General features: G+C 42.8%; 1 protein-coding gene across 5 annotated transcripts in view; it reads right to left on the reverse strand.

Annotated features, from left to right (window-relative positions):
- Positions 1 to 21,171, reverse strand: part of RAD51B (RAD51 paralog B) — a 684,164-nt gene that overhangs the window by 142,881 nt on the left and 520,112 nt on the right. For all 5 annotated transcript variants that reach the window (XR_006381711.1, XM_044231189.1, XM_044231192.1 and 2 more), the window contains exon 9: positions 20,425 to 20,528. Coding sequence is in view for 4 of the 5 variants with exons in the window: in XM_044231189.1 (XP_044087124.1) it covers positions 20,425 to 20,528 (104 nt within the window). In the remaining variant the exon portion in view is untranslated. The remainder of the gene's footprint in view (positions 1 to 20,424; positions 20,529 to 21,171) is intronic.

The following is a 21,171-nucleotide window of genomic DNA, read 5'->3' on the forward strand; positions in this document are numbered from 1 at the left end:
GAAAGGCAACTTACTGGCTTATATAACTGGAATGTTCGGGGGTAACTGACCTGAGGCACAGTTGGACCCAGGGCCTTAAATGATGACCTCAGGACTTCTTCTTCCCCACGAAACATTCTCTCAATCTCTTGGTTTTGTTTCCCTTTAGGTTGACTTCATTGTCATTTTCAAGTGGGTTCCCTCTACACAGTGTCCAAGATGGCCACTGGGAGCTCCAGGCTTACATTCTACCAATTTAGCAACTCCAATTGTTCCAGCAAAGTCCTGGGTTTACTCTAATCGGCTTAGCTTGGGTTAACTGATTACTGCAAACCAATCTCTATAAAAATGGTATGTGATTCTTCCTTCGTCAGACCTCTAGACAGCGGGTACAATCAGCCCTACCTAGATAATCCAGGCTGAAACTTGAAGAGGGGCATTTCCTTATAAGAAAATCAGGGTGCAGTATTGAAAAGAAGGGGTAAGAGATCAAGGGAAAGCAAAAACACCAGATGTGTACATGCCCTTTAGGAAGCAAAACAATCTAGTGGCTAAAATCACTTTAGAGTTAGAGCTGAGCTTGGCTCCTTTTTCTACTGTTTACTGAATGTTGTTAAGCTTTAAACCATTTTTTAAAAAATAGATTTCATTTATTTATTTGACAGACAGAGATTACAAGTAGGCAGAGAGGCAGGCAGAGAGAGGAAGAAGCAGGCTCCCTGCCGAGCAGAGAGCCTAATGTGGGGCTGGGTCCCAGAACCCTGGGACCAGAGCCCGAGCCAAAGACAGAGGCTTTAACCCACTGAGCCACCCAGGTGCCCAAGCTTTAAGACATTTTTTAACCTCTCTGAGCCGATTTCCCTATCTGGAAGATCAGGGTAATCATACCCACTTCATGGTGTTGTTGTAAAAACCAACCTCATAGTATACTGTAAAGGAAATGTTTGTATAGCGCTTTTCACCTGCTGGTCACCAAAATGGCAGCTGTTAATATTACCAGCATGGCCTGGGAGCGCTGTAGAAAGCACAAAAGCTCTTTCCTACAGAAGTGGGTAGGAAAGAAGGTGCATAGGCATAGCCTAGATGCAAGCCACGGTGCTCAGCCTCATCTTCAGACCCTCTGAAGTCCATTGGTATGATCTTGGTGGAATCTCTGCCTCCAACTTCCTACACTCCTCTCAGCCCAACACCATTTTGCTTTCCCTCTCCTGTGCAGATTTAGTAGGATGGGCGATCTCACTCGTTCTCTGAATTGATCACTTTCTATATACCTGTTCATGACTTTGGAAAAGTCCTAATTATAGATTTACCAGCATAAGAACAATATAGCTTGAAAATGCCCAATGCCTAGTTACATTTAAGTCTACACTTAAGAATGAGAAGTATACTACATCCAGTAGTGTTTCAATCTGTGGCCCTGTGAAACAGACTGAGGAGGCAGGGATTCAGGAAAGCGAGTTGATTTTAAGATGTATCTGCAGAGTTGTACCTTAATTTAGTAGACGATAATTAAGAACAACAACAATTAACAATGACTTAACTTCTCTGTGCCTTAGTTTCCTCACCTGTGAAATGGGGATATTAGTAGCTACGGTACAAAGCTGTGATAATTAAATGGCTAATTACATGCATAATGGTAAATGGTTAAGCCCTTGGTAGATATGCTCAGTACTGAGTGAAGCTCAGAGCCCTGTGAGGCTGGGAAGAGAAGCCAGTGGTCTCCTTTCCTAGCTTGTCCCTTTCTTGTAAGCCTGTGGGCCAGCTCTTTAGCCTACCAGCAGAGTGTGAATGTGGGAGGACATCCTGTAGTTCTAGTTTGCTGTTGGCTTTGGGCTCCATAATGAGGGTCTCTGCCTACCTCTGGACCTCATAAACACAGACTTGAGAAGAAAAATTTGCCAAAGTTCAATTGCATATCAAAGGAAACCACAGAGCCAGAGAGCTCCCTGAGGACCCACACAGCCGCTTTGTCTACTGCCAAGCCATGGCCCCAATGCATGGATACGCCTGCAAGCCAAGAGCCAAAGCCACAAAGTTCCACCAGTTCATTTAGCCTTGGCATTCAACGTACTGAGGGATCTGTTATTTGGGTTGTTGTCTCATTGTTAAAGGGTAAAAACAGAAACATCCCCGTCATCGGAAAACTGGTTTACTAAATTCACCACCACTACCCCAACCCCACCCCAAACCCTACCGTGAGAATAGCTCCACTGCCCTGTGTGATGAAATGGAGCAAATGCCAGCTTCTCCCCACTGGTGAACCCTGATCTCCTTGTGGTGATTCTTTCCCACGAGCTGACTTGGATGGGCCAGTTGCCGCATCCCAGGGTAGGTACAGCCCTGCAGCCAGTGTTTGGGCTGGGGTCCACCCGTCTCAATCCTGGCCCCCTTGAAATGAAGCATCCTTGATGGTTTAGTTTCTATCCCAATAGCTTTTCAAATCTTCCCCAACATCTTCCCTCAGCGAAAACATACAAACAAACAAACAAACAAACAAAAGTCTTAAGTCCTTCCACGCTTGGGATTTACTATTTATTCACATAGTGCCCCCCAAATCCAGTGACTACAGCTTCTCTCCCTGGATGCCATGATGCTTTGAGTTCCAAAAATGTCCCCAGATGGAAAGCTACATAGAGGACTTAGACCAGAGAATTTTGAAGTTACAAATAGTAGCTTGTCTTGGAGACGTTTATTTCCTTTAAGTCAACAAATACATGTGGGGCATGTGCTCTCTGCTGGGACTTTGAAGAGTGAGTCAACCCTGCCTTCTAATTTAGCTGAACACCTAAAGTGGCAGGGAAATGGTGGCAGGTAATTGCATTTACAACCATGTGCAAAGGAAATGAAGAGAGCCATTCCTTTATGCTGGTTGAGAAGGATGTTAAAAAAAAAAAAAGATATCATCAAGGCCAGGCCACAAAGAAAAAGTAGGATTTTTTCAAGTGAAGGACGTTCCAGGCAGGTAAAACACAAACAAAGGAAATCGGGCTGGAAAGTTCTAGGCATTATCACACACTGCAAAGTCTTACTGGAAACATCTCAATTACGAGATTATGAGTAAATACTACATTATGAGTAAAGGAAAGGTACCTAGGGCTAGCAATACTTCTCTGTGAATTCTGTTTGAATGCTCAAAATTCATCTTTTACTAGAAGAGCTTTTACTCTTTGAAGCACACAGCTGTTTTGTTTTGTTTTGTTTTGTTTTAACAAGTTTATGTTTTTAGACAGGAAAATGCATTCTTAAGAAGAGACTTATGCAAGGCTGGGCAAAAGTTGGTGTCTTACACTCTGCTGGCGGCCAGGCTGTAGGCCAGCCAACCTCAGAATTCCCATTTCCTACATCACCCCCAGACCACCCCGCCATCTAATCAAACCAACCCCACGTCTTGGTTTTGAACATTTAAAGATGGAAAGAAATGTGACAGGTCAAAATCTCAGATTCCTTGGCTTTCTGATTACTTGCAAATCCACACAAGAGTCACGTATCACTCTCCTCTCATTTTGTCAGCATCTGAATTTGTTTGGTTGTTGCATGAGTGATGAAAACTTAAAAGCTATGTTGATATGTACAGCATGTGGAAAACCACTCCCAGGTTCTCTGCTCTGAGAACACCAGAGGTACGTGTACGCATTCTTATACACCCAGACTATCGGTCCACTTGTGCACACACTCAACATCACTAGACACTCGCTTAAAAAATGCAGTGTACTGTGCACTGACTTGATGGGAAGCCACAGGCTAAGTTCTCAGACACTGGCCAAGAAGAGATGGGATCCAACCCATCTCCAGACCACAGGAAAAATACTTTCAACCACAGAGCTGGCTGAAAAATATTCTTTTTGTAGGAAACAAAATGTTTCCAGCCCTGGGATTTTTTTTTTTTTTTTTGGTCCTTTCACTGTTATTGAGTAGGAAAGGCAAATGCTTAAGCAAGAGGCCAAGTAAACATCTAAGGAAACCAAAACCAGGCTCCTCTGCTGGGAGAGTGGAACATAGGGTGAAGGAGCTGCATTCTGGACAAGTCCCAGGCCTTTAGAAGCTTGGGGGGCGGGGGGCAAAGAAACCCAGGCAATTCTTCATGTATTTATGGCCCCAGCTTAATCCCAATGTACTGCAGCTCCGTTTATTAACTAAGTAGTCTTAGACAAGTGACTTGACTTTTCCAAGCCTCAGCTCCTTAAGTGTCAAGCATGAATGACCACATGGATATCATAGGTTACTGTAAAGAATAAATGAAGCATATGTACAAGTCAAACAAGGCCCAGCACAGAAGAGTCACTCAAGAAACAGTATTTGTTAAGGTAGGTGCAATGACTCTTACAGGTTACTACAGAACTATTTTCATGGACTGTTAGAACCCAAGAATTCTAGCCCCCATACTTTATAAATAAGTAAACAGTACTAGATAGATGAAAGGTGTGACCAAATCAGCCAGTAATAGACTCAGAGCTAAGACCCAGGCGGCAAACTGGACGCAGAGGGCAAAGGGAGCTATAGGACATCCCATCAGAGAGTACGCAAGTGCTATTGGTTGGCAGTGGAGCTCAGATTCTAGTGTGCCTAAGAGTCACCTGGAGAGTGTATAAAAATGCAGGTTTCTAGGCCCAGCCCTGGCACTATGATTTAGCCTGGGAAGGCCCAGTAATCTGAATTTTTAACAAGCTCTGCAAGTGAATTCCAAGAGGTTTTCCTCTGATCTCTGGTCAAGAAGCATTACAGGAGGAAGCCATTGGCCAAATAAATAGTTGAACTGAATGCTAGAGTTGTATGCTATGGTGTAGCACAAACAAATGATGTGGCAAGCCCTATCATGAACATTGTACAAAATAATAAATGAGGTATAGCATGACATTGCTTCTTCTTCTGGATCATTAACTGTTTCATAGAAGAGGAACCTAAGACTCACAGTTGTTTGCCCAAGATAAGGTATCTAATTAGAGACAAAGCTAGAATTTAATTCTAAAATAGCACTATCTTTTTCACAATGGAGATTCTCTTCTTTCTAGGTACTGGAGGTGAAGACTAGGCTTATGTAATTATGTTATATGTCAGAATCCATGCATTAATTTTAATCTCTGACATAAACAAAATCATCCTCGCTTTTTGGGGGTGTTCAGATGGAAAAATCCTCTCATATTACTTCTGGGGCTCTAATTCACTCCATTGGCTCTGTTTTAGACTAATGGAAAAATTTAGGTGGAAGAATAACAATGCCATACAATGCTGGGCATTTCAGGAACACCCGAACTACTTGCATTGGTGTACACCACCTGCTTCCTTTTCATTAAATTCCTTCTCCTTCTAATATAAAATATATACCTGACCCCAAGTTCTATAAAGTTCTGTGCATCATCAAATAACCACCCAAGTATCCTAGTTAGTGGGTACTATGCCAAAAAAAAATTGGGGGAACTTCCTTAACATCCCAAATAAATCAATATGTGATTACGTTCAGTCATTCTTCAAAGGATGGAGTTTCAGCTGTTCTGTGTAGTGATATAGTGATATAAGAGTCTCTTAGCAGTTTCTGGGGTTTTGCCCTCACAGACTAGCAATGATGGTTACTTTTTACTGTTTGGTCCAATACTGAAGGATCTGATAAAGTACATAATTCTAGCTCCTCAACTTCTACTTTTCTCTGATGAATGCATTAAGACAATAATAATCTTCATCCCCCAAGAGACCTTTCTGAAACTTGCTCTGAAATGTGGGTGATGTAGCAAAGTGAAAGCCATGGCCTGGTTGAGGAAACCAGTAATGGACTCTGCTGTTTGATGATGCTTATCCTCACAAGAATCTCATAATGTTCCAGTTCATTAAATTGGTAATAGTGGCCTTAGAAAAGATTTTTTATGATTTAGACAATCTTAACAATGATTATTGGCCAAAGAAGGAGAATATGGAATTCTCCTTATAGAATCTGAAGTGGAATCTGAATTAGAATCCAAATACTAACCACTTAACTATCCTTTCCCTCCTGCAGAGAATTCAGGCCTTTAGAGCTACTCTGTTCCATGTCATCATTGCGTTCAGAAGTTGCCAACTTCTCTTCCACAACATGAACCCATTATGATGGGAGTCTACCATGTTTTCAACAAGGGAGGACCAGGGTCTTGCGTGTATGCAGACCCTGGAACATTTCAACACACCTCTTATAGAAGAGGTTCTGTTGGTTTCAAACCATCAACCCCTTCCCCCCAACACATATTTCCAGACATTAAAATGTTTCCTGAGCTTAGATACAACTGGAAAATTTTGGAAAATCCCACAGGAAGGAGAGTGGGCCAAGAGAGCTCCTTTTCTCATGCCATTCAGGAAGCACTAAACAAAATGTTTGCCTTCCAAGACAGCTCAACCTAAGAACCTGACACTTAGGGCTGGGGAATCACAGTAGGCAGAGGAGTTCTTCGGGGGAACTGGAGCAATGGAAAGTATTTGGGGTCTTATGTTAACCAAGTGCCAATCAGAGAGCTTATATAGAGCATGTCTGTCAAGGCCCATCATGAAAACAGGACTCATCCCACATAATTTAAGAAGAGAATTTAATGTTGGGAACTAGTTACAAATGTGTTGGAAGAGCTGAAAGGAAAACAGGGGCAGTGAGGCAACCCAGACACTAGCAGCAGTAGGAAGCCACCACAATCCTTGGGGCTGGAGGAGCAAGGGAAGAGGTTGTTACTAGACCCAGAAAATGGAGTTGCCCAACTCTAGCTCTTTGTGGAGCTGAGACCACACAAAGGTCATGGAGAAGGACTAGTGTTACCACCATCTGAGACACCACTGGAAGCAGAAAGAGGGAGGCTGAAATACACGACTTCTCCCATACTTCTGCCCTTCACCCTCCTTTCAGGACTCCAAACTAAGCAGAATCATGGAAAGGGAGCCCGAGAAATGTAGATTGTAGGATCGGTTCTGTGTGGTATCAAGCAGAGCAGGGTAAAGGCAGAGGGGATCTGAGCAAAGAAGCAATCAATTTGCATGGCCCTCTAAGGCATGGATTCTTGATTCCCAATTTGTAAATGGGGATCTTTTAGAAAACCTTGAAGCCTAAACTAGTAGTAAATTAGGTAATGATTCCACATCCCTGGTCTCTAATATGCCAGAATTCACTGGAGAGGAAGACACAGTTATCCATAGGGCCCTCTCCTCTCTGAGCTCAGGGGCTTGCATGCAAATAGTTTGCACCTTTCCCTTTCCCTTGCAGGTGTTTCCAAACTTCATTTTCCATACATTGTGATGACCATTGTCTTTTTTAGAACTCAGGGTTCTAAAAGAAAGAACAGTACCAAGGGTAGAAAAGAGAATATGGGTGGCTGGAAGCAACAGTGTGGTGTATATAGGGAAAGAGAAATTTTTGACTCAAGATTCTGCACAATGATAAGAAATCCCTTCTGATCTCCAAGCTAATCACTGAAAGCAGTCATTGAGGTCTGGGAGGAAGAATGGAAGCAGTCAAACCATCACATAAAGCAGGGCCAGCTCTTCTTTCCCTCCCATACCTGCTTGTCTTCCTGAACTAGCCCATTCAATGAGTGATGACCTCATCGACTCACTTCCATCAGAAACAAGCCCTCCTTCCAGATGCTTTCTCTGCAGTGCTTAAATGCTGTTGCTCCTGCCTCCTGACCATCTCATATCTCTCCCTTCTTCTCCATCCCAATGGCCATTGCTTTGGTTCTGGCCTTCATTTCTTTCCATCCTATTTCAAACCCACATGGCAAACTTCTGCCTGAGAGAACCTTATAAGTACCGATTGGATGTCATAGCCCAGCTGAGAGCTCTCACTGGGGCTTCTGAGAGCTTTCAGGGTCAAGTCTGATTTGCCCTGCCTTTCTTTGCTTTGCCTTTATATACAGATTCCATTTTCCCTGCCCCCACCCATTGCACAGACCCACACTTACCCTCCCCCCACAGCACTGAAGAAGTGCTACTTCTTTGCAGTTCCCACCCTAGAGCCTTTGTTCATTTTGCTTCCTCAGCCTCCTTCCCCATCTACCTGGCAAACCCTGATACACTGTTCAAGTCTTCTCTCAAACACCATAACCTCCTCTGAATCCTTCCCTGATCAGGTCTTCCCTGCTGAGAGTTCTGACCATCCTAATATTGACACCACACTGTACTCTGTCACAGTTCTCTCAATACCTACTTGTATGTAGTTACATGGCCATCTCTCTCAACTAAGTATTCTCCTTCCCCTATGGTTCTTCAGGAACCATATGGTTCTTCAGGAAATTAGACTTTATTTGACTTCACATTCCCAAAATTTGACACACATATCTACCCAGAAAAGATCTGAAGGTAGAAAAATAGGAGGGAGGGATGGAAGGAAAAGGGAGTGTCCAATACAACGAAAACTTAATGGTCTAGTCTAGATAAAAATACAAGAGTTATAAGAGGATCCACGTCTATGGCTAGAGCACATGCAAAGGACTATTATTACAACTGCAGTCTTTAGAAGATTTATTGCTAAAGATTTAAAGTTGTAACATATACCACTTCTTAATTGAGGAAAAATATTAGGATTTTTCAGAATGGAAAAAAAGACTTCACAGATCCTGTGGCAGTCACTTAGCCAACTTGTTTGAGTGAGTTTTCTTTGAAAATATTTAGCCTTTGGACATTACACGACATGTCATAAGACCCATATGCACTAGGGTCCTAGACACAAATGAAGCCTTTGGTAGAAATGCCTGCTGTTCACTTTGAACTGAGATTATAGGCTGGTTCTTAGACTGGCCTTCTCAGGTCAATGGGATGAAGTGCTAACAGACTCTTAGCAGAGCCAATTATAGGGATCTTGAAGTGAGGTCTAAATCAGAAAAGGGAAGAGGGAGGCATAAAAAGGTAAGGCTAGTGCTAGAATGGAGTCACAGGTAGCAAACAGAGATCAGTCACAAAGAAGAGCCCAATGTTCCTGTGCATGGGCAGTATAGGAGAGTATGTGTGGACAGAATGCTGCATAAATAGCTACAAATCAGGGACACCAGTCTGGTATAAGGAAGGTTATTGAAAGGCTAGAAACTTCACCGGATCTCCTGAACCTCTGTACTCTAAGGATGGACCTGTAAGAGAACACAGAACGCCAGAGTTTTTCCATTCCAGTAGACATTCACTCAATCTCCATTAGGGTGCTGGCATAATAGATTCAAAGAAGAACAGACTACTCAGAGGAAATTTAAAGGTAAACCATGAAATTGATTACTCTGTGGGGATAGTGACTTTGCAAGGACAGAATAAATAGCTGAATATCATTGATATGTCATTCTGTATCATCCATGGGGGAAGAGGTTCTCTCCACAGGGTGCACCATGGTACCTCCTTGGTCCTGCAGGTTCTCACTTGAGGAGACCAGGAATGGGTAAGTACAGGTCTGTCCCCACTGTGGGCAAGATGCTACAGAACCTTTCTCCTTCTGCTTTGACATTGTAAATATCAGACATTGAAGTCAAACCCAAAACATGGAAAAGATGCTGGCTAGAAAGTTTCCAGAACTTGGAATCTGAGAGAGGAAGAGCCAGGACTTCCCGTGACTGAATGGGGAGAGGTCCCATGGAGCTCATTCTTCCTCAAGAGTATTCTGTTGCCACATAGAACCACACTGTTATAAGAAATAACCGATGATTATTTAACAGAGATAGAAAAAGCTCCCTCAAGGTAATGACTCATTCCACTCTTTGAGGGGAACGTTCTACCTAATACAACCATTGAGGGTGGCCACACCACAGTGGTTGAATGGAGAGATTTCCTGCAAGCAATTCCAAGCAGCAGGCATGAATAATCCTTACTTTAACAGGGGAGTCAGTAGAGGATAATGGTTAAGAACCCAGGAATGTAGGGGAGGGATTGTATGTATGTGTGGGGGGGATGAGGGATCCTTAGAAGTCATGGGAGTTAGAGCAATTTTTAGAAGTTCTATAAACTTCAATGTACTTCAATGTAAAGGCTGGAAGTCCACCCAGTAATATCTATCTCATAGGGTAGTTGTGAGGTTTGAACAAGAAAAGGCCCACAGAACACTTAGCAGAGTAATTGGTACAAAAGAAACTCTTAATAAATGGTTGGGTAGGCAGAGCAAAGAAGTCTGAAAATGAGGGCTGGAGGGGTTTTGGGTGATTCGTTCTCAATCCCTACCGGATATACCAGGTGCCTCTGTTCTAACTTTTTAAGGTTTATAACAATGAACCTCATTCCAAAGTTTTGACACTCAGAGAATTTTGTTACTTAGAGTCCTGGATCATAATCCCAGCTCAATCTCTCATTGCCAATTCTGAGTTGAGGACTGAGAAAGTAGGCAGTGGGGTATAGCCACTGTAGCTTGGCTCTCGAAAGGTGTTCTCAGAATCATAGTCCCTTTGGTAACAATAAAACAAGGGTCCAAGACTTAAGCACACATGCTCTTTGTCCTAGATGCCAGAATTCTTAAGCTCTGCCAAACCAAGAAGGGAAACTTTCAGAAAGATACCCTCTGTGGAAAATCTCTGCTTCAAACATTTGAACTCTAAGGCAGTTGCCAGGAGCCATTGATTTAAAAATCCAGGAGAGGTTATGGGGGTGGGAGGAGCAGGGAGAAAGTGTGCAGAGAGGGGCAACAGGGTAAGAGGAAGGTTGAGGGAAGGAAAGAGTGCATATGTCAACTCTCGGGTGACTGAAAATTCCAAATTATTTAGAGCAGCAGAAATTAGAAAAGCTCAATGACTTATAATGCAGTTGACAACCAATCACGCATTAGATAATGTTTAGCATATCATAAACTGTTATGGTAATAGCATCAGATATTACCTAATCCCAACTGAATCCTAGAGACATATTTGATTTGTTTTTCCCTATACCTCCATCATGTAAATCCTCTCTCTTTTTCCCATCCCCCTACACCTAATTTCATAAGCTGTAAAGATTTTAGAAGGGTCTGAAGCCCTACTGCACACTCTGCTCCAATTAGGTTGAAATACAAACCAGCATCGTACCATGTTGTGACCCTCTCAGCTACAGTAGATCTCGGGGAGAAGCAGAGACCATGGGCCCAGGCAATGCACTACTTGGGCAGACATACTCCCCTGGCAACAGCAACCAGATGACGAATTCTCCAAGCTGGCTCCGCTTCAGCCACATGTGTGACAAGCTGTGCTATTCAAATCACACACACAGACAGGGCAAGGACATTACTGAATCACAGTCACATGCCAGGAGTAGTTCTCAGCCAAATAACGGCAAGAGCAAGAGGAAAAAAGCAAGAAGCAGCTCATCATCTCCTTCTTAAAGTCCCTGGCCCCAGAGTGGGAGGTGGTGTTTTAATATGTAATTTAGTAAGCTTTGGAGGTAAGCTAAATGACATTCTAGATCCAGTCATCCTTGGGGAAAAATCAGAGAGAAAGATAATAAGGACCGTTCATTGCAAGCCAAAAGAATCATCACTAAGGCAAGGCCTCATTTTCCAACACCTCATTTGATTCCTAAAGTTTAAAAAAAAAAAAAAAAAAGGCACCTACATCTCAGAGGACATGGCAAATTTGGTCTCAAACTACTACTGAATACAAGCTAGCTCAGTTTCTCTGTTTGTAAAAAGGAGACGAAAAGATCTCTGTTGAAGGCTTGTTGTGGGGGTCAGTGGAAATAACGCATGTGAAAGGATCAAACCTGATGCCTGCAACCAAACGTACTCAATGAAGATTAACCCCCTTTCCTCCTGAGACAATAAAGAGGACTTGAAATTAGTGTTGCCTGGAGCATCAGAAGCCAGCAAGGTTTCACTACCAAACTGTAGGATCCTGAGACAGCAGGAAATGGGTCTCCACGCAGGCGGCCTCCTTACCCCTGTTCCACTCTGACTTTCTCAAATAAAGATGCAAAGACGCAAAAATATGAGAATCGCAAAGCTTCTCCCATTCTAAGAAGACACGCAAACAAAAGACCAGAAAACTCCAAGGTTCCCAAACCATCCCTTACCTTTAGCCTATGAAGCTAGGCAACGGGAAGCTCGAGATGAAGGGTGGCTCTCCATGAGCACACGTGACCATTTGTGGAAGGGGGGAGGGAAGACAGCCTTGCTTGCAGGATGTTGTGTATTAAGAGAGTCATTTGGTTGGGAGGTCCATGCTCACTGTGAAGTTCAACTTAGAAAAAGTTATGTATTCACCAAGAATTTAAAATGCTGACTTTCTTCCTTTCTTTCTTTTTTCTTAAGATTTATCTATTTACTTGAAAGAGAGAGAGCATGAACGGGAGAGGCGCAGAGAGAGGGAGAGAGAGAGACTCTCAAGCAGATTCCCCACAGAGCATGGAGCCCCATGGGAGGCTCGATCTCATGACTCTGATATTGCGACTTGAGCCCAAAACCAAGAGTTAGTCACTTAACCGTCTGCGTCACCCAGGTACCCCTAAAATGCTTTCATCTGGTGATTCACCGCAATGTGGGGTGGGATGGTACTTTTAAAAAATATATACTTTTTCACAGAGTTCTGTAGAAACTTTTTACAAGCCACTTAGAGTCATAGAGGATATAAATATCACTTTGCCTACAAACCCAGTCAACTGATTGGGCTAGGGCACTTTTTTGCCCAGAGTTTTCCTATTAAAAGTCAGCATAGTAGAGTGAAAGTAGCAAAAGATTAGAAATGAGCAGGCTTTAATTCCACTTCCATTTCAGCTGCTTATTAGTTGTGTGACCCTACCTAAGTCACTGAACCTCAGTTGCTTACCCCTATCTGTAAAATGAAATGGCTAGAATACAGTGTGGTTCTGAGGCCCACGCTGGTGAGAATCACTGGAAGTGCTTGCTCTCACTGAATGGTCACTGGGGCCGGGCCTAGGAGTCAGCATTAACAAACACCTGTGAATCTTAAGGTCCCTGTAGTAGAGAATCCCTGGATAAGATCATCTCTAGGAGGCATCTCAGATGGGACACTGTCATATCCTAAAGGCCTTTAAAGGTTCTAGTGCAAGAGCACTGGTTCATTTGTAAATCAGTTCATAGTTTATGTAGCTATTGCTTTTCCTAACCAAAGATGTTGCCCCATTTTCTTCTCAGTCATAGCTAACCAAAGCCAAAATACAACATCCTGTCCAACCTTCATTCTCAAATGAGCCAATTACATTTAAGTGTCCTTGACTCTCAGGTCATCGCCTTGTCCAAGAGATCTCATAGCTGTTTCCTATGTTGTTTCCCAACTGAAAACACTTCTCTTCCCTAGCTGACAACAAGGTCTTCAGTTTGGTTCCAAAGCCCTGTGTCTCTTCCATTTCCTGCAACAGCTGAGATTTCTCTGGAAATCTCTCATTCACATATTTGCCCTGGTTTACTTAGCAAGTTAGAGCTGGGAAGGTCACTGCATAAGGGGATTTGGTACCAGACAGCGTGTGAAAATAAAACTAGTCAGGGCTGGTGGAGAATGACAGAGCTGATAAAATACTGGGAAGGTGAATGGCTCAGTAAAGGGGAAATCACCTAAAACTGTGTGAGTGGACCAGTCACTCAGCCTCTCATATCATAGATCATAATCTTCAAAGACAGAAACACGGACATGTACTAAGTCTTCCATAAAAACAAATGTATTTGATTTATAATAGTATTCTTTATTCATAGATAATGTCTTCTCTATTTTTTGGTGTTCAAGTACCTTTTCCTCTTTGGAATGGTGCTAAAACTTACTTTTACAACTCTACTTTTTAAGGACATTTAAAACCCTGTGATGGTTTCTAACCCCCTGCCCCACCCTTATTTTGTTTTGATTTTGATTTGAATTTTTCTTGACTCCCTGTGGCTCAAAATATTCTAGGAAAGACTGATGCTTCCCCTCAGCAAAGGTACATTGTCTATCATGGCCAAGGCACTGAAAAGAAGACCCCCATCAGAAGCATGGAGGCAACTGTACTAATGAATTTTTAACTAGGGATTTCCAATGGAACCCCTTCTAGGGAAAGTTTTCTCTACTTGAGCCCATCAAGAACTAGGGATTTTTTTCCCCCCAGAGGGACTCCAATGGAGTTTGGGTTTTTTGTTTTGTTTTGTATTGTTTTTTTTTGTAGGCAGTGGGGAAGGCATTGCTATTCCTATCTCAGATGCAGAGACAGAAACAGGGAGTGCCCATGGGGGTGTCTATGTTGTCCTTTCTCGGATGGAGCCTGTCTCTAAACTCTGAGTCTTAACTCACTGCATTCCTTTGCTGTTACTGCACAACTTCAGGTAGAATTTCCTCAGATTTTAATACATTTGCCTGCTGGCCTAAAAAAAGAAAAAGTGTGTGTGGGGGGGTCCTTTTAAAAGTCACCATTCAGATGGGATCGGGAGGGAGACAAACCGTAAGAGACTCTTAATCTCACAAAACAAACTGAGGATTGCCAGGGGGAGGGGGTCAGGAGAGGGTGGTGGGGTTAAGGACATTGGGGACGGTATGTGCTACGGTGAGTGCTGTGAAGTGCGTAAACCTGGAGATTCACAGACGTGTACCCCTGGGGCTAATAATACAATTTATGTTTATAAAAAAAAAATTATAAAAAAAAATGAAAGTCACCATTCTGGGCTCCTCTTTTACACATTTTCCCAATCGGCTCAATACCTGTTCGAGCACTTCTGAGGGAAGAGTGTGGGCAGGGGGTTAGATTTCACACTCGAGCAGCTCTGAAAAGGGATGGAACATTTATACCCAAGGCAATGTGCTTGGCTGAGATTCCGTGTTCCCTTTGCTATTTCTGCAGGCATTTATGCTTAGAAAGAAATTTCTCCCACCCCCGAAGCCAGAGTTTTCCTCTGGCTGGATACACACACATACACACCAGTCTCCTTGCCTAAAAGCAGCAGACGGGCTGAGGTAGAAAGACACAGAATAAACACAATGATCTGGAACCATTTAACAAAGGGAGGACCACTAACCCTGAGTTCGTCCCTGGGGGATTCTGCAAACAGCCAGACATAAAACTATGACTTCCATGAGGTAAAACATCCTCTTCAATGTCTTTCTTTGGGTGAATATGATAGTGTGCCTGACGTTCTTGCCCCAAACCTACCCTTCAGCTTATCTGGGAGAACAGATTTCTCATCTTTCCTTCAGTTAGTCAGTCCTCCATTAAGCCTATCCAAGCACAGACAGCAGAACTCATGACTGTTGGAAGATGGCAACAAAGATTTCTTATCCTTCCCCTCAGCTAAAGTCCGCAAGCTGCCCGTTCCTTGCAAGCAGCTGTGGGACCCCTCTCCCTCACTTTGCTTGAGTTTAAGGCTCTGGTTTGCTTACACAGAGGAATTCCAACTACGATTTCAAGGAAAGCCTGACTCTCATTCTCCCATAGCCCTCAGCAGGCTAGTTCTGCAGAAAGACATTCCTATATTTGTTAGTCGTACAGCACTTCATTATAAGGATCTGCTGGTAATTGTCAAGGTCTGATGCCAACCTTTTTAACTGACAATTACTAATACTTTAAAGGAACTATTAAGCTGTGTAACCCAATTCCTATGGGGAAGAGTGATTCCAAATAAGCAGTATGGCCTTCTTTCTCAGAACTGGGTTCACATAAGGATATGAGGAGTTTCTCTCTCTCTCTCTTTCAAAATATATGTACTGAATGTGTAAATGTCAAGCACTGTTCTGCTTCTGAGGGTATACAAATAAGATTCAGTCACAGCCTTCAAGGGGCTCACAATCCAGGTTTCACTCATGCAAGAACAGAGGAAAGTACTAGGTGCATCTGTGGGCAAAACTGAGGGAAACAGGGCTGATTAAACTCGGAGTCAGGAAGGCTCCACAGTGATGGTGTTTTAAGTTTTTAAAGATTTTATTTATTAATCTGACAGAGAGAGACACACACAGAGAGAGAGAGAGAGAGAGGGAACACAAGCAGGGGTAGTGGGAGAGGGAAAAGCAGGTTTCCCGCTGAGCAGGGAGCCCGACATGGGGCTTGATCCCAGGACCCTAAGATCATGACCTGAGCTGAAGGCAGAGGCTTATCGACTGAGCCACCCAGGTGCCCCTTAAGTCTTTTAAAATACAAAATGCATACTGAGAGAAGAATTATATCACCAGAAAGGAGACACTAAATACTTCCCAGATGCAAAACAACCTGGGAGAAAAACAACCTTGAGAAAAGCCTAAGGATTCCAGTAAGGACCAGGAGTTTGAGAAACATTATGGGTCTTGTCAACAATTTACTGGGTACTTTAGGCTCTTCCTCTCAAGTGTTCTTTAACTTCCGGGTGACTTCTAAATAGCAGATGAAAATATTATTATAAAATCCATTTAAATAAACCTACTATATGAAAAAGTTCTCTCTTCCCAGTTTGTTGAAATGAGAGAGTCATAATATTTATTTCATCAAGAGGGTGTGAAGCTTAGTTGGGATTAATTTCCTTCATTACTCCTTCCAGAGTACTGAAAAATTTATATAATCCCATATGTGGTTCATAGGAACGGACTTCACGATGACTTGATGAGAAATAGTATGAATATTTCATCAAGTTTTTCCATCATTCTTTCAAGTATAACCGCCTTCACTCCACCTTTTCCAGCCCCTCAGGATGGCGCACCAGGTCACTGCCAGTGCCTCCTGAAGGAAGGCTTCAGCCAATCCATTACATGTGCTGCTGCCTCATCAAACACCCCAGAACCTTCCTTTGCAGTGGGGCCCGCCCTCCCCTCCACTCTCACTAGACCCACCACGCGCCTGCTGCAGGGACGGTCCACACATTCCCCTCTTCCCCAAGGTCAATTGTGAACATACGTCTTCAGGGCATCGACTTACTCATATTTTTAATCCCTGGCACCTTACATGGTGACTAGCAGAGAAGAGCTGAGCAAATAAAGCCTTGTCAAGTGACTGAGGGAGCAAACCCTCTGCTCTGGTGACAAGGCCAGAACCAAGCTGTCTTCTGAACATGGGACCTGCCCTCCCATTTGTCTTCTTTTCCCGTTCCTCCTCACCCTGAATTTTCCCTTTCCTCTCTTAGTAATATACATTTATCTATGTAGGGCAGTGGTTTTCCCGCCTTGACTCCCAGCGGGAAGCTTTACAAATAAACACAGGTGCCCGGCCCACCAACACACATTTTGATTTAATTGGGCGGGGTGGGGCTCTGGTGTTGGTATTTTGCAAATGCCCCTGTGATGAGTCTAAAAAGCAGCCAGGCTTGAGAGACACTGATTTAAAGTGATAACTCAAACCTTGTCTTTTAAAAAGGCTAATGGGCCTCTGGTGAGTGAGTTTACCTTGCTCTGGTTTCAAAGCAGGTATCGTCTCAACCAGTTATTAGGTAACAAATCCAACACCACACTTGACTAGTAGTTTGTTCTTTGACTTGTGCACTTCATTTTGATTATTTATGAGTGTAAACACACATGTACCATCTCTCACACTCGACCAGAAGAACCTCGAAGGCAGGAACTCTGTCTTCTACTACTTTGCATTCCCAAGCCATGTACAGGGTGGACCAAAAACATATTTTTGATTACCAAAAAAGAAAAAATCCAAAATACTGAAAGAGGAGGGAAAAAACCCCTAGTAGAGGCCATTTTAATTCCAATTTAAGGACACATCTTTGGTAAGAATAAAAATGTTGCACAAAGGGTGGGGCAGGATTGAAGCAGACTAGAGAAAGAGTAAATAAAAGTCAAATGGAAAAAAAACTAAATTAGTCCAAAAGGAAAATGTTTCCCAGCTTCTTAAGAGGGTTTTTGCAAACACTGAAGCAGAATAAACAAGAGCATTAACTTGGCTTGTGCCCTGATAAGGAGATTTCTTTCCTGATTATATAATTTTACAAAGTTTCCAGGGTGTAAAGAAAATAATCAGCCACCGAGGACTCCTTCCCTTGGACTATACAATTCAGCTCTTGGTTTAATCGGCTCGCAGAACTGCTCAGCTTGACCTGACCTCCTTCCAGCCCTGTGATCTCAGACTAAGCCTCACATTCAAGAGCCCTGGTGTAGAGCTCAATGTCATAGAAACGGGATAAAACATAATCCTCATTCCATGTCCTTGATCCCTTGGTGTAGTGGCCTCTGTGCACTGGTGGGGGTGGGGAGAGCTATACCTGATATCTTTTCCTGGCAGTTGGTGTTCCAGAGATCTGGCGATACTAGAATGATGTAGGCATGTTTTCCTAAGTAGTACTATAAGGAAGTATTGCTTGGAACAACTACCTTAAAGACTAGCTTAAGGTACTTTTTTGTGCACATATCCCAGAAAAGGTTTATCTTCATATGGCTTCTCTACTTCGTCAATAAGTAAGACCACAGGAAAAGCTCAGTGAATCACGATGCATGTCCTCTGCCAAAGCGAGATAAGTTCATCAGATAGAGACATGTTTTCTACATCAAATTTCATCCTAGTTAATAGGCCACAAATTGAAACACTGGTCCCAAAAGGCACAGACACTTCTATAGATTAATTAAGTGTAAGTTCTTCTGCTTGGGTTGGCCATTTTAACACTGGTCATATTTTACTTTGCTACAGCATTTTATTATACTTTACTATTTTATTTACATATTTTACTAATTAGTATTTGAAAACATGATTCAAAAGCATTTAACTCTGCTCTTGATTGATTAGCAATGATAGTAACATGTTGTCCTTTGTAGGTTAAGATAACATCACTGACTCATTTGATAGGATATGAGTTGATAAACTGTCACTGATCTATCCATGCTGTGCTCCTCATTCCTCTTGTGACTAGTGGCCTGTGTTTGACCCTGTGAGCCAAGAGCCAAGAGCCACCAGAATCCTGCAGTTACCAAAGAGACATAAAATAATAGCGTTTGTCCTACCAGCTATTTCCTCTGAATGTCTAAAAAATGGAAATGACCGGCTAATTAAAACAAAAGGAAAAGAAAAATATGGCACTAACTTCTTTATATACTAACAAATGCTAGCTGGAATTGGTAAAATAAGGATCTGGGAGTCTGGAGTCTATGCTACCATATATAACAGTCTATATCACAAAATCAGTGTGCACCATCTGAAACCTAAAACAGAGATAAACTACCCATTTTCAAGGAACGGGATTGAAGATCCATGAAAATGAATGGATCCACGCTGATCCACAAGGAATTTTGCTTCCTCAAATAAGAGTTTAGGCAGTAGTGCCTGACCGCTGCAAACTGGGTTTATTTAACATAATTTATAACCTCAGGTATAAAACAAAGGTCATTAGGTTCTACAGGAACATCTCTGGCTCTGAAAAAAGAAGTAATGGATTCAGAACCCAGGATACTTGAATCATCAGGGAAAAGGTATCACTGAGGTAATGAGCACGCCAGGGCCTGAAAACTTAAGAATGTTCCCCTAAACGAAAACAAGCAGCTCCATCTTCTCAGAACATGGCTGACTCAATCATCAAGCTGGAATGTTATTTACACAGTCCCAAGCAAACCAAGAAGAATCCTCTGGTCTGTAACCAAGGGCACTCGGAAAGTTATGTCTGGAACAGGCAAAGGCTCATGTCTGTTTCTGATGATTCCTGACTCCTTGGAAGACAGCCAATTTACCTAATTCAGGTGAAGGGCAACAGCTCCCCGCCACCTCCCCCAGAAAGGACCACCAGCATGATATTTCATGCCTCTTTAGTGAATAACCTGGACTGTAACACATTTAGCAAGATGGGCAAATCTGGATTCTGAATTCTACCCCATCCAACAAATCAGAACAATCACCCTATCATCTTCCTCCTCCTGCTTGTGGGAGAGGTTATGATGGAACCTGGTCCACACAACAGAATAAAGTTGAGGTTAGGCATTGGGGAAAATAAATTCCCTAATTATGAAACACTTTACCAAAGGTGTCAGACTGTGGTGTTCCTTTCTTTGAATGAAAGAAAGGGTTGTAGAAAGTTAAACTTTCTGGATGGAACGTGGAGGGGTGGGGATACAGTTCTCATTTGAGGCCAGGATAGAAACCATCAAGAGGGAGCTCTGAAAGAGCTGTCATCCTTTTGGGGGGTCTCTCCAGCAAACTCCAGTACTTGAACCTACTGGCTTATGAGTTAGTGCACAAGTACCCATGGTCTGGGGAACAGTTTTTCACATGGCAGGATCTGTCTGGCCTATGGTTTTCAAAGCATATTAACCTCAAGAAAAAGCATTGTCACTATTTAATTTGTCCACGAATTATCTAGTCCTCAACAAATACCAGCTAAGTGAAATGATCATTCGCCCTTTAGAGATGGAGAGTCTGAGATCCCTCGAGGGTGGACCTTGGTCATTTCCAAGCCATTGGCAAATATCAGGAGGCGTGCTAACTCTATGGGCTCTATTCTTACACATTTTTCCTGTGAGCGGCTGATTTCCCACTTCATTATAACTGCTACTGGGGCGGGCAGGGATGCTCATTTCTTTACCTGCCCCGGTGGTGTTGGCCCAGGACAGAAAACGTGGCAGTGCTTTCAGGAGATGAACACTCAGATTGCTAAGTACATCTTGTTCTCTAAACTCAACAGTCAGAAAACATTGTCAAAGAACTCACCTGTCTTCTGTCTGAACCAAGGGACTGGAGAATCAGACGGGTATTCACACTGTGACTCCAGGTGTTTCCTAGGGCAGCTGTCACACAGCTGGATCCAGAAGTGCCTGAAATGAAACAGGGCAAAACCATGACTATGAATGCCCATTTCTTGTAATGGTGTTTCCCATAAGCAAAAGTCCAGTCACTGCTCATTGCTTAGAGACTCCTGGGGACTCTAGTTGTTGACAAATTAGAGAAGAAGGACAGGGGTTAAGAACATGAGACTAAAAATAAAAACCAGCATGAGTTTCCTTTAGCCTCAGTGCAAGGGACCACCACTAGGCTAAAAGATAACAGAGTTATATATCAATAAGAGCTTGCATGCAAGGCAGTTTAGAGCCATTGCTAATAAAAAATTGAGCCACTCGACATCCACGGCGGAAAGGCATAATGCTACTCCACAGAATGAGAGCCAGTTATGAAACAGTCTTAGTTTAATAGAGTTGTAAGGCTTGTTTAGCTTGATAAGAGTCTTAACTCCATTTTCGTAATCAATATAGAAACGGTAGTGTATGTATATAAAATTCCTTTATCTTTCCAATCCTTGCATACACACACCCAGAAGAGGAATATGAAAGATCTAACCATTTCATATCTAATCTGTATTAGACAGCCTTACCCCCAGAGAAACATTCTTTCACCTTCTAAGACTTTCCTGTAAGGGGAGGGATCTGAAGGATCCATCCGAATTTCCAGTCTACTCTAAGT

Source organism: Neovison vison, chromosome 13, assembly GCF_020171115.1.
Source record: "Neovison vison isolate M4711 chromosome 13, ASM_NN_V1, whole genome shotgun sequence".
Classification (NCBI taxonomy): Eukaryota; Metazoa; Chordata; class Mammalia; order Carnivora; family Mustelidae; genus Neogale; species Neogale vison.